General features: G+C 39.2%; 1 protein-coding gene across 4 annotated transcripts in view; it reads left to right on the top strand.

Annotated features, from left to right (window-relative positions):
• EFR3A (EFR3 homolog A) overlaps positions 1–13,501 on the top strand; it is a 78,630-nt gene that overhangs the window by 15,954 nt on the left and 49,175 nt on the right. Inside the window, exons 2-4 of one of the 4 annotated variants that reach the window (XM_011373822.2) lie at positions 6,694–6,770; positions 10,599–10,726; positions 11,899–12,049. In XM_011373822.2, the coding sequence (XP_011372124.1) occupies positions 6,694–6,770; positions 10,599–10,726; positions 11,899–12,049 (356 nt within the window). Of the gene's footprint in view, positions 1–6,693; positions 6,841–9,198; positions 9,391–10,598; positions 10,727–11,898; positions 12,050–13,501 lie in introns of those variants that run through there. The other 3 variants (XM_023519711.1, XM_023519710.1, XM_023519712.1) reach the window with 3 other exon arrangements.

The following is a 13,501-nucleotide window of genomic DNA, read 5'->3' as shown; positions in this document are numbered from 1 at the left end:
AGGTTTATTTAACTTAGTTGAACTATATATGATATACTATGTAGCTAAGGTGAACATACTGCAATATTACTTTTTTTAATGTTTAGCACATAGTAAACAAAAGGATCACATTAATGAAGAAAAAGTTAAGAAACTTGTACCTTATATTTATGTACGATCATGAAATCAAAGACTAAAATCTTTATTATGACAGTAGAACTTTCCTTTTGCTGTTGTCTCATTCTAATCAGTTATTTTAGCCTTCATTATTTATTCAAAATTATAAAACATACTAAATAGAAGACTTGTATCTTACTAAAAACTGATTAAAATAGTAGTGAAATATATTAGTAGATCCTTATAGGGATATTTGATATTATCCATTATTTTATTTTTAATAAGATCCTATAATCATTGTAAACTGTGTGACCAGTCTCTTTCTTTTTTTCCCCACATCAAATGTAGAGTCTGTAGAAGACTGATTTTCAATCTGGATTTTCTGAAACTGCCATTGCTTTGATTTATTTTGGGTCAATATAGTTAATCCATCTTGAAATTTTAATGTACCATAAAATCTGAGGTTTTCATGTTTTGTTTTTTTTTTTAATGCTCTTAATTTCTTTTTCTGCTCTTTCCTCATTCTTGGAGTATTTTTCTTAAGTCCTTATTTCTTTTATCCACGTAAGTGGTTCTTTTGTAGAAGGCACAGGATTTGAAATACTCTTCTTCTTTTCTCTAACACTGTTCTTTTATAGTTTTCAGATCAGGGGTCTCCAACCCCAGGGCCATGAACCCATACTGGTCTGTGGCCTGTTAGGAACTGGGCCGCGCAGCAGGAGGGGAGCAGAGGGCAGAGGGCAAAGCTTCATCTGTGTCTGCAGCCGCTCCCTAGCATAGCATCACCGCCTCAGCTCCGCCTCAGATCCTCGGGCCTCAGATTCTCATAGGCGCCCCTGTCCCTGCTGCATTAGATGTCTTCTCTTTCACTTCCTCCTCTACTGCTCATCCTGTAAATATTTGCTTTCCCCAAGATTTTCTCCCTAACTCCCTCCTGTTTTCCTTGGGTCACCTCAGCTACTCCAGTACCTGAATACACACACGCACCATATACGAGCATGAGCCAGGTATTGCAGTGCAGTGGGAAGACCATCTTTTAAGACGATTGGAGCTTTAGTTCCAGGTCTTGCCGCCGTCGCCCTTCTCTCTCCCATGCTGTATGTGTGCTTGGGTATGAAGAGCAAGTAGTGACATTGAGAATGAAAGGAGAGGTGTAGAATTGCATGTGGAAAGAATCGTGTAATAAAATACTCCTAATGGATTAAACTCCTTTTAGAAGAAACACTTTCCTGAAGATAAGAATATTTTGTTCCCGTTTTTTGACCCCCTAATTAGTCACCAAACCCCTTTGATGCTGCCTTTGTGCCACTTACCACATTCCTTACTTTTTAAGCTCTGGGTCGTTAGAAAATGCATTTTGGTTTTTCCATGTGCCGTCCTCCATAGTGATGCTCACACTGTTCCATCTGACTGCAGTTGTCCTTCACTGTCCCCAGCTTATCCTTATAGTTCAGTCTGCTCGTTCTTCAGGGGAGCCCTTAACTCAAGTCCCACGTCCTCTCTAAAACCTCTCTTCACGTGAGTTTGAAGTGCTTTCTCTCCGAACTGCTGTGGCTCCTGTGACCGTGTGGTCTATTTGACATTGGACATCCCTTGTCTTCAAATGTTGTCCAAATATTATTTTAAAATTCAATTTTTAAATGTCTTTTCAAAAAATTCTTTTTAATATCCTGTAGGGGGTTTTTAGCACAGTGCCCTGTACATATGTGTCAGGTACAGGAATAACACCCATATAACAGGCTGTCTGTATAACACATGTATATGTGTATGGGGGGTGTGTGTGTGTGTTTAGTATTTTGTAGTTGGGAGAATATGTGTGAGTGGAATTGATACTACTAAATCTTTTTTTAATTGTATGAAGCAAACATGTTATGACACTAACTATACGAATAACTTCACTTTTAATTTTAACCTTGATGGGAATATGTGATACAGACTCTTAAAGCTTTTTGGACACCACAGAGCTAGAATTCTTGAAGTGATGAATTCTTTAAAGTATTCTAATAGAAAAGCAGTCTGTCTCTTTTCACCTTGATGATTGAGGGCCTTCACTAGGCCTAAAAATAAACCACTAATTATTTAAAGCGATTCTGACGTCATCCATGTGTCAGAGAAACCGTCTTGTTCTGGCATTTATTTAGTGGACGCTGTACTTCATCATTACTTTGATTCTTAAAGCACAGACTGAGCAGATATTAAATTCATTGTATCTGTTAGTGAACATTGCATCTACATTCATTTAGTGAAGGAACACTTTTTTAAATGTCTGCTTTATGCCAGGCATGCACATTAGTCCACTTAAAATTCAGCAGAATTCTCCCGGAACCTGTGTGCCCACGTGCCCGATCCAAACTGCTCTCAGTTCAGCTGTGAGGTTTCCTGGGCCTCTATTCAAGCTCTTCTGTGAATGAGTCAGGACTCGTTGGAAATTAATTCTAAACCTCATCATTGAAGAAAGGGACCGCTGGAGGTTGATCCGTCTCGCTCCTAGGTGAGGTGAGGACTAGGGGACTTCGGTGAGTCCACGTGAGAATGATGTCAGGGGAGCCAAGGAGGAGAATTTGTCTTGGGGTGTCTGTAAAGAAAAAAAATGGTGAATTTAGGAGTGTGCAAAACTTAGTGAAAATATGTAATGTTTTTAAGTGGCTTCTGCATCCAGGTGGTTTTTATGTTAATGTGATGCTCCTAACCCAGAGAGGGAGGGGAAGGATTTTCTTGGTCACTGACTGGGGCTTGGAGCCTTACTGAACAGATGCCCCAGGAACCTGGCTTTTTTTTTTTTTTTTTTTTTTTTTTTGCGCTAATTTTTCTCTTTCTAATTCTGCCCCAGTTTCATTTTCCCATAGTTGAGTTATCCCAGTCGAGACTTCACATCCCTCCTAAGTGTATCATAAGCACAGTTCTGAATTGCACATGCCACAGGAGTAGAGCAGTGGATTACCTTCCTTATGCGCTGGAATCATTTAAAGGAAGAGTTCACATTGCTCAGACTTGCCAGTTGTTTAAGGCTTTTGATGATACGCTTAGCCCTGTTTCTCTTTGGAGAAAAGAAGGTTGGGAATTAAAGGAATGCCTTGATGAAAAAAAGGTGTAAGTGGGTTTATTTTCTTATTTAAACTTCATGAAAATCTGCTTTTATTAAATTAGCAATACAGATACTGTAACAGTATCTTGTTTAAGCTCTTTGACCTTGCCAGCAGAATTCGATATCGACATTATCAAGTTCTTGATAGCTTTACATTTGATGTCAACAAGTTGGATAAGTTACAGTACATTAGTGCCCTCTGCTAATTAATTACAAGTAAAGTGAACCAGGCACGTCCTGAGCAATAGGTAAAAGGATGTAGGAGCAGGAAGACGAACTAGAAAACGGTCCTTGACAACATGAAGGAATATGTTCAAGTACCTGCAGCCGAATTCGAAAAGCCTTATGAATTGGCTTCGACAAGGGAGTCAGCCACGTTTCTCTGCCTAAGTAGGTCTGATGATGTCATTTTACTTGTTCTCGTGATGTTTATAAGTACAGTGTTCTCTTATTTAAAATAGTAGTTATTTCTTTTGTGATTACTATTGCCACAGTCGTTTTAACCTCGTATTATCTTCATATGTTCTTATTTTATAGAAACCTTAGTACATTGAGCTTTTTTAAACCTGGTTTCATGCATCTTCTCTGTAGTTGGTGGCTTTTCACATGTAGCAAGTGGTCAAGAAGGTGTTTTTGTTTTGTACCATTTCTGGCCTTCTGGGGAAACTCGCTGTGATCCTCTCTTTTTCCTGTACGACAGTGCCTTCCTCATTCATTAGACTCATTCCTGCTGCTGTCACGTTCGTTGGTCATGAGATGTGGAACGTGCAGATGTTTAAAGTGATTTAGAAATCGGCCGGTACTTGAATTTAGTGTGGCAGTTCCCCTTCGAAGTCATCAGGTCTGGTTGGATTCTCAGCTCCTCTCCTCACCATTGATCGTTGAAGATGGGACCCGTGGGCCTCCCTGAGCCTCTGTCTCCTCATATACCAAACAGACGATCACAGCTGCCCCAGCGAGTTGCCACGGGACTAAATGAATAATGCTGCAAAGTGCTTAGGACAGTGCTGCGCGCCTCGTGTACAGGAAATGGCAGTCACCCCACTGGTACCGAGACTGTTATTGAAAGCTGCGAACCATCTCTAAAATTTGTTGTGTTTTTTAGATGATGAATTTACAGCGAAAGTTTTGCATTGTTGGGAACGTGATCTCAAGGGCCTCAAGCACCTGCCTCCGTTAAAGTACTTCTCTCACTGCATTGCTAATAATAGATATCTTTTATTAAGTGTTTACTATATGTTACACCCTTAATAAGAATTTCACATACAATTTTACTTAATTTTCCCAATAAATATGAAAAAGGCATGGTTATACCTATTTAACCGATGTGGAAACAGGTGAAGAGAAGGAGACCTGCCCGCCCAGCTGGACAGTGGGTAGGAAACCCCGAGTCCCCGGGGCCGACTCCGAGCCCGCGCCCCGCAGCACCGCCTGCCTGCTCCGCGTTGCGCTTTCTGCCTGGCTGTCTCCCCAGGAGACTTCCGCATTGGCAAAGTAGGAACTGAGATTGTGTGGATCCCGAGTTCAGAAAGTGTCGATGCAGACGAAACTTAATAGTTTTTTAAGAATCCTCTCAATTATTGAAAACAACATAATTTTGCATTCTGATGGGAAACTTCAGGCACCGAGACTTGTGTTTTAGTCCCTTCGCCAGTCTCTTTGCCATGACAGCAGTTTGGATTAGTCATGTGGCTCTGTGCTAGTGTCAGCAGAGTATATTCCTCTAAATCTTCTTATCCGGTCATCAGCTTCTTTCCCTCTGTCATTGCCGCAATGCCTAGCTCAGTGCCCCGCGTCCTTACTGATTTTTACTTATTTCAGTGTATTAACATTTATTCAAAGTATATTTATATGAGGTATAGTAGAAACAAATATGACTTTTGCTTATTTGACTGTTACTCTTGTTTTTCTTTCTAATAATCAGAACTGTTTCACTTTTGGACTCTGAGAAGTTCAGGTATTTTGGTGTTAGTATCTGATAAAAAATCTCCTAATGGACTCTGGAATTTTTTTCTTCTATTAAAGTAGAAAACATCCTGAATAATGGGTAGTATTTTATATTATCAGCATATAGTGCCTAAGTATATGCTGATGAATTATTCAGTGTTTTTTATAAGAGTTTATAAACACCTCATGGGTAAAGAACTTAAGTCTTTTATACTTTCCTGTATCTGTGGCATCCAGCACGATGCCACGTGGTAGGTGTAAATGAAATATTTGGATGTTGATCGATTTGACCACTCATACCTGTGGTGCTGTGGAACAAGCATGGGGTGTAGAGTGACACATTGGGGTCTCACCCAGCCGTTGCCGTTGAGTAATAAGTTCTATGGTCTGATCTGCTGCAGTTCCCACTAGTTCGCAAGAGATGGTTAAATACTGTACGCGTTGTTTATGTATGTTTATAGATGTATGCATGTTTATGATCACTAAAGATGCTGTATAAATCTTGTCTTGTTTTTATCATTCCTTTAATGGCTCCACTCTACTGCAGATGTGGACTCAGTCTTACTTGCTTTGGCTTGTGCTGGGCACCTGGTTGGCATTTGGTGTATGATTGCATGTGGGAATGATGCATACTTCCTGAGCAAAGTGAGACCTGGAGCAGTTGTCTCTTGCATGACATTACTTGATAAGATAGTAGCAGATGTCTGCCTAGATCTGAGTTCTCTTAACTTCCTGCTCAAGTGTCCTCACATCCCATGTTTTTGTTTCTAAATACATACAAATGCACACTGAACAGAGATCCATATACCCTAGTTCCATAAACCATGAGAATAATTTTGTAATGGCTCAAGACCAACACACCTATTAAGTTATCACCCTGCAGCACAAGAAAACCTGTCCCTCTCACTAAACCTGGTTCTTTCCAGATAGCTGATGTGCCTCACCTAAGCTCATGGAGCCACTTACCTGAAAGAACTGGGATGAGCCCAGGTCTTTCTGGACCTAAATCCATTGTTCTTTCCAAAACACCAACAACTGAAAACATACAGACCAGCCTTGCAGCATTTTTTGAAATTCCTGAACTTTCCCCTGAGCTCATTTCCTCCTCTCTTGTGGTTCCTAGTATGATTATTGTGCTTTCACCGGCTGCACTAGGAACAGCTGTCATTTTAAGACCATTGTGACTGGAGCTGAGTGGATTGGGTCCGGCAGGGGGAGTTGGGGGAAGCAGGGTGGAGGGTGGAGAGTAGCACGAGATGGGGTGTTTGCTTTACAGGTGAATTCAGTAGGTTCGTATGTGTGCATGTGCATACACATGCCCCGGAACAGTTTGCTTTGGGACTTTGGGATAATTCATTGACCTAGTGTCTTTGGGTAGGGGGGAAGAAATTTAACGTTTTTATTTTTAATCAGTAATTGAATTTGCATGACTTTTTCTGTTTGTCAGTTTGAATTTTTTCCCTTTATTTTAAATAACCCATTAAAATTTAGAAACTTGAATTTCTAGGCGAGTTTGCAATATGAATAATCTCTGTACTTTGTGATTTTTTTTCTCTTTTGAACAGGAGTATGTTGCTGCTGTTCCGCTTTGCGTCCTCGCTACAAACGCCTGGTGGACAACATATTCCCTGAAGATCCCAAAGTAATTTGATCTACATCTCCTGATCCTTCTCTTTGCTGACCCATCCTTCCCCCCTGCTGACCTCCCCAAGGTTTCCCTAATTTCATTTCTCTACTTTACCCCTAAATCTCACCTGTACACGACTGATTTTATACTTTCTTTTACTTTTAAATGAGCCATGCTTGCTTGTGTAATCTTGAGACCCTTTTCAAATATTAGGCATAAATCTGGAATGATATTCTTTTGTCTGTATAGTTCCTAAATTTAAGTAATACTCATCAAACATTTATGAACCAGTGCCAGATTTTTTGTATGAAATACCAGGAATACAGCTGTGAACACAGACATGGTTTTCTGCTCTCACCGAGCTCATAGACAAGTAAATGGGCAATTGCAGTATTGTATTAAAGAGCGCCATGATAGAGAAGTGAGGTACGGGGTGCTACTAGAGTCGGAATGATACCTAATTTGGGTTCGGGAGAAGAAAGGCCTGAAGGAAGTGGAATCTAAGCTAAGATTCAAAGAATGAATAGGAGCACACAGTTTCTCCAAGAGAATTGAGATATAAAATAAGAATACTCCAGGCAGAATTTATTCTCTTTTAACTTAAATTCTAAATTTTTTGTAAAAGTTACTTTTTTGTTGAAGATTACTGGTTTCAAAGCAGCTGAGTTTAAGTGGTTTTGATACTCAAATTTTCTAAGACTCCTTTAGTTTAATGTTACATGGATATAGACAAAAACTGCTACATGGGTTTGATTTCTAGAATTTGCTTTATTTTATAATGTAGCTAACTATGGAAACCTTTTGGTTATCTTAACATTAATTTATATATCTCATGACATATGAGATATATCTTATATATCTCATGACATATGAGATATATCTTATTCTTAATCAAATCTGATTTAAACATTCAGCTATTTAGAGGAGGCTAATCACTTAATTACTATTGGCTGCCAGATTCCTGTATAATTTGTGGCATGTAAAAATCCCTAAGGTACTGTTCTTGCCTTTAAGGAGCTTTTTATCCATTGACTGGTAAAAAGCAAAAGCATACAAATATTACATCAGTGCTTGAGTCAGTAAGTAGAATGTTAAGTAAAACAGGTGGTAAAGAGGTAGATCTCTGTGCGTTGGCAATTTCTGGGAAGCGTTCCTCAGAGGAAATGAGATTTGCCGAGCCTTGAAGGATGTGCACACCATCTGGAGAAGCAGAAATTAGCCTCTTTGTTGCAAATGAGGGGCCAAGCAAGAGAAAAGGCATGAGAGAGCACGAGATGCTTGTGAGATCAAGAACCTTCAAATTGGTAAAGTGTAATAGGTGGTAAACATGTTGGTAAACCACAATTTCTGATTTAAATTTCGGGAGTTTTATTTAATAGGCTGAATATTCAGATCATTATCCTAAGTAGTCTGGAGCATACAATGACTGAAGATAAAGTGGAGGCCAGATTATGGAGGAATGTGAATGGCAGACAGGGTGTCTGCTTTATCCACTTGAACTTGTAGGCAGTGAGGGAGCTTTGAAAACTTAATCATGGGACTGGTGACAGGTAAATTAGAGAATGGTTACAGAAAGAGTCTTTATTTTTACCAAGTATTTAGAATAGATGTATTTAAATAGCAGTCTGTAAAATAAGATTTTAAAAAAGGTTTACATGAACCTTGCAAACATGTGGCAACCACAACCCAGTTGACCGCATTGCTCATTTTTAACTTATTCAACAAAAAGAAAATCTTGTGTTAGTACAAAATTGATTGGACAGTAGGTGCCGATAGTGCAAAGGTCTGCGTGCCATAGTCCCTGCCTTCAAAGAGCTGCTTGGTGAGGGGACAAGCAGACAAACCATTTCTTAAGGTTACTAGTAATGTGATCCTGGGCAAGTCCCTCTGTTTCTCATTGTGAGACGGAAATTACAGATAGTACCTATTTCATAATCTCATGAGGACTCAGTGAGTTACTACGATTCTTTGCTGAAGTTGCATCTCGTGTCTGTTACAGTGCCTGACATGTGGTTAGCACTTGATTAGCATTTGCTTAATGATTGAAAAAACAGTATGGCAAAATACAATGGTAGACATAAATGCAGTGAGCTAAAAGAACACATAAGAACATCCCACCCAAACGCAGGAGGGGTGTTGCGAGGGCGCAGTGAAGGCTCCTTGGAAGACCTGAGACCTGCTGGATGAGTAGGGGTATCCAGGTGAACGAGAGAAGGTGAGCTGAGTGAGAGGAGTCATGCACAAGAGTCACACTGTGATTCCACCGACGCCTGCGGTTTACAGTGATGAAAGCAGAGCAGTGGTTGCCTGGAGAGGGAAGGACAGGAGGCCTCTTTTGCCAGTGACGGATATATTCTGTTTCTTGTTTGTTCCTGGTGGTTTCACAGATATATACAACGGACACATTTCAAATGACATATACTTGGATGCAGTTTATCGTATAGAAATTATTCCTCAGTAAAATTAGGGGTAAAAAGCAGCGAGTGAGATGCAGTCATGTTTAGATGATGATGCAGAGAAAGCAAGACTAAGGAGGAACAGCTAACCGATGAAGCCAGATGAGGCCGTGGGAAGCAGCAGGAGCCCAGCAGACCAGTGCCTGCCAGACAGAGATGGGGTCTTTCCTTTGCTTTGGGTAGTGTTTCTTAAGTTCTAGTGACATTTTGATTCAGTTAATTCTTTGCTATTGAGGCTGTCCTGTACATTGTGGGATGTTTATTAGCACCCCAGGTCTCTACCACTAGGTGCCAGTATACCCCCTTTCTCAGATGTGACAATCCAAATGTCTCCAGACATTTCCCTGGGCCTGAAGTCACCCCTGGTTGAGAACCACTGGCCTATAAGGCACTGAGAAAGCAGGGTTGTTTTTGCCAGTGAATTCTAATCTGATGGCTTCTGTCTTGTCTTCTCTGAGAAGGAGAAGAGCTCATTTGATGTCAGAGGGGAAGGAGGTGGCAGAGTAGTTCAAGGAACGTGGAGTAGTATGTGCAAAATAGGAGGGCTCGACTCCGCTAGAGAAATGGCGGAATAGCCAGAGAACACTGAGGGGCCAGTCGAATTTGAAAAAATTTTATAAAACTTATTTGTAGATTCACCATCTCCATAGTTTTTCTGTCGCCCTTATCACCTTTTCCAACAATGCTAAGTTGGACTAAATGATGGACCAAGTATTTTAGAGTGATGATTGACTCACGGTCATGAGTGTGGGGAGAATCATTAGACCTGTTTGTATTGCATGCCACCTTTGAGAGGGCAGAAACAGATGACAGTTTGATAACCCATATCAGGGACCTGTTATCCTAGCTGCTTTTTTAATGCATTGGCTAAGCATAGATTTATACAGTTCTTAATACTTTCTCATTCATTAATTACAACATTGTAATGGTAACAGCAAATTCTGAAACACTAAAAAAAGCTAAATGTTCACTGTTGTGTATCTAAAGGAGTATAATAGGCTTAACAATATAACATTTAGATTTTTTAAATTGAAACAAATTTCATTTGAAATCTTTCAGTAAAATATACCCCACTCCCTATATACCAGAGTTAATTGAGCTATTTCTCTATATAGGTTGGACTAATTCATTGCTTATGAAGGTGTGTTTAAATGCTTTGCCTAAATAGAGCATTTGAACTTTTTGAAAATTTCATGCATCCAAAATAGTGACTGTTAACACTAAGGGGGCTCTCTGTCCAGAAAGGTTCAGCATAAATAGGGATTAATGACCAATCTAAAAAGGGGAAATGTGAAGCAAACAAAACTTAGAAATACAAAAAAAGAGAAAAGAAAAGAAAGCATGCAAATATAGATAGCCTGTTTACCTTGTTGTTATTATGTTTTAGGATGGGCTTGTTAAAGCCGATATGGAGAAATTGACATTTTATGCAGTATCTGCTCCAGAGAAACTGGATCGAATTGGTTCTTACCTGGCAGAAAGGTTGAGCAGGGATGTTGTCAGACACCGTTCTGGGTAAGGAAACTAATTGCTGCTAATATTGTATCATTGGGACATTCTTCATAAGCTAAATCATCTTATGAATTATTTTGCCATCTAGTTAGGCAAAAGTGATATGTAGAGAATAAAACATTGTAAGATTTTACAGAGAAATGTGTAATGTCATATAGATGCTGCAGCTTCCATTACTTTCCTGGTGGTCAGATTTTAAGAATAGACTCATGTTAGTTAACGGAGTTGCCTTTAGCTCTTAAGCATCCCTTAAGTTTTGAATCTCCTCTAACGGAAATGGTGGAAATTGACTCCCTAAATTGAATCTCTTGAAAACAAAGAGGAAGATCCTTTTAAAATGATTTTTAACACAACTTATTAGAAGAGTAATAAAAGAGAACTATGTTAGGCTTGGATATTAAGGTTCAGAAGACATGAGCATGCTGATTTGGACTGGTGCCAGCTGTAAAAATGCCTATAAATAAAGCTCTGCCATCTTAATCCAGTCTCTGCACCTTGGATAATTTGGATTGCAAATGCTTTTCCATATTGCCATTTTATGATCCCAGTTTCTTGGAGTAATCCATTCTCCAAGTAATATTGGCTTTCTCTACTTGTGTTTTGTTACCGCTTAGAACATTTTAGTGAGTTTGATACAAATAGTTTTATACTTCATCGTTGAAGCAGAGTTAGCCAAAGTTTTATTTTTAATTTTTAGTCTGTGCTTTAAAATTCGATACATAGTAAGGTAACACGTATGAGACACTTCCTTATTAACGTTCTCTTGTTGCCAATATTGTTTTATATATTCGTATTATAACAAATGGTTTATGTTGGAAATTTAGGCACGTTGCTTGTATTAACTATTTTGGGTCAAATACAAAGAATGTGGTTAAAAGTCTAGAAAACAGAAAATGTCCATGTTTACAAAGGAAAATAGACATACAGGTAATGCTAAAGCTCCGAAAGAGTTTTTGATAAGGAGAAAATGGAATAGTATAGTGTTTGTATACTTCAATTTTAGGATTATTTTATAATCTAAGATCATTGTCCAGAAAATTAAGATTTCACTTAGAAACTACTAAATTTGCCTTTCTAAGTTTTGCGTATTTAAGTAAACTTAATTCTTCCAGTAAAAAACATTTAGAATTAAGAGAGTGAGAGATGTGTTGACATTATTCTCCTCTTACACTTAGGTATGTTTTAATTGCTATGGAGGCACTGGACCAGCTTCTTATGGCTTGCCATTCTCAAAGCATCAAGCCATTTGTAGAAAGCTTTCTTCATATGGTCGCAAAGCTGCTGGAATCAGGGGAACCAAAGCTTCAAGTTCTTGGAACAAATTCTGTGAGTAAAACTATTCTCTTAACTAATTTTAAGTTTTAATTAGCATATCCAGAATTAATCTCTTCTGAGAATGTCTTTACCTGGTAAAGGCAGGTGCTCTGGTCAGGACATTTGGACAACCAGTACAGATGGAGGTGGTTAGAGCACTTTGTCTCTAGGTTTTTGTGCTACTCCAGTGCAATATGGGCTATTAACCAATCGTAAGGAGCAACAGAAAGCCAACCGGCCATAAAAGTAAGAGTTTATTTCCTCAGGCCCTCTCATGACTTCTGAACTATTTCTGCTGGCCACATTCATCTTTTTCATCCTGAACCATATCTTGTTAAACATACGTATCGGGCTTGGGGAAGGCAAATCTGAAAAGGAAAATAAAATACAGCGATAACTTTCCTTCTCTCGTGTTTAGTTTTATTATCCACAACTTCATCTCTTGAGGAAGTTTTCAGGCTTTCAGCCAGTCTGTACGTTCCCATCCAGACTTTTATCAACAACTAGCAGAATCGTGTATCACCTGCTGTCGTTATGGATAGTTATTGTGATGGTATAGGGAGAGGAAGCGTAGATGCTGACCGATGGCATGAATTCCAGGGTCCGACTGCCCTAGTTTGAATTATGCCTGCTCGCTTTCTGGCTGTGTATCTTGGGCAAATTAGTTAAACTCTCCTTGCCTCAGCTTTTCATCTGTGAGATGAGAATAACAATAGTACCAGTCCTATGGGATTGTTGTGTAATGTGAGTTAATGTATATGAAGCTCATATCATATAAGCGGTTATAATAGTACATGGCATTGTTAGTTATTATTGGTAATAGAATGTGAAAAAAAGCAAGAGCATCTATATAGAATCTTTATTAATATGATTTTGTCCATTTATTTAAGAGAGAAAATATTGCATATTTCCAAATGCAATTATTGGTATGATGGGCTCAGTTTCAGGCAACGTAGCTACATAGGCTTCTCCGATTTCCTTTACAATTAGTGAAGAAACTTTAGGGGACAGTTTTAGTGTACACACCCCAGAGGTTTCTCTGTTTGCAACCAGAAATGCCATTAGGAGGAAGTTCTTTAATGAGTTACTTGGACAAAAGACCAAATTCCTCAATTACCTACTTTTATTTGTGTGAATTGTATTAGATGAAGTGCTATATAATTTTTTAGACTTTTATTTAAGTAATGTATTCTTTATGTTCCCAATTGGACACCTCATTCTAGGCACTTACAAAAACTGCTGAGACATACGCTACAAGAAGAATTTAGGAGACAGAACATTTCACCACTATCCACACTTTCCTGAAAACAAGAAGTAATCAGACCGCCTTTTCCCTAACCAAGTACATTCTCCAAACAGGAGCCAAGGGTCAGCTTTCGAAGAGAGGGCGCCGGGAGGGGAAGGCAGCTAGGCTTCCACGGCGCTCTGCCCTGCCCTGCTCGGGAAGTTGCTGGGGAGCTGTTG

Source organism: Pteropus vampyrus, unplaced genomic scaffold (genome assembly GCF_000151845.1).
Source record: "Pteropus vampyrus isolate Shadow unplaced genomic scaffold, Pvam_2.0 Scaffold232, whole genome shotgun sequence".
Classification (NCBI taxonomy): Eukaryota; Metazoa; Chordata; class Mammalia; order Chiroptera; family Pteropodidae; genus Pteropus; species Pteropus vampyrus.
Note: the sequence above shows the minus strand (reverse complement) of the source record. Positions and strands in the feature narration are given on the sequence as shown.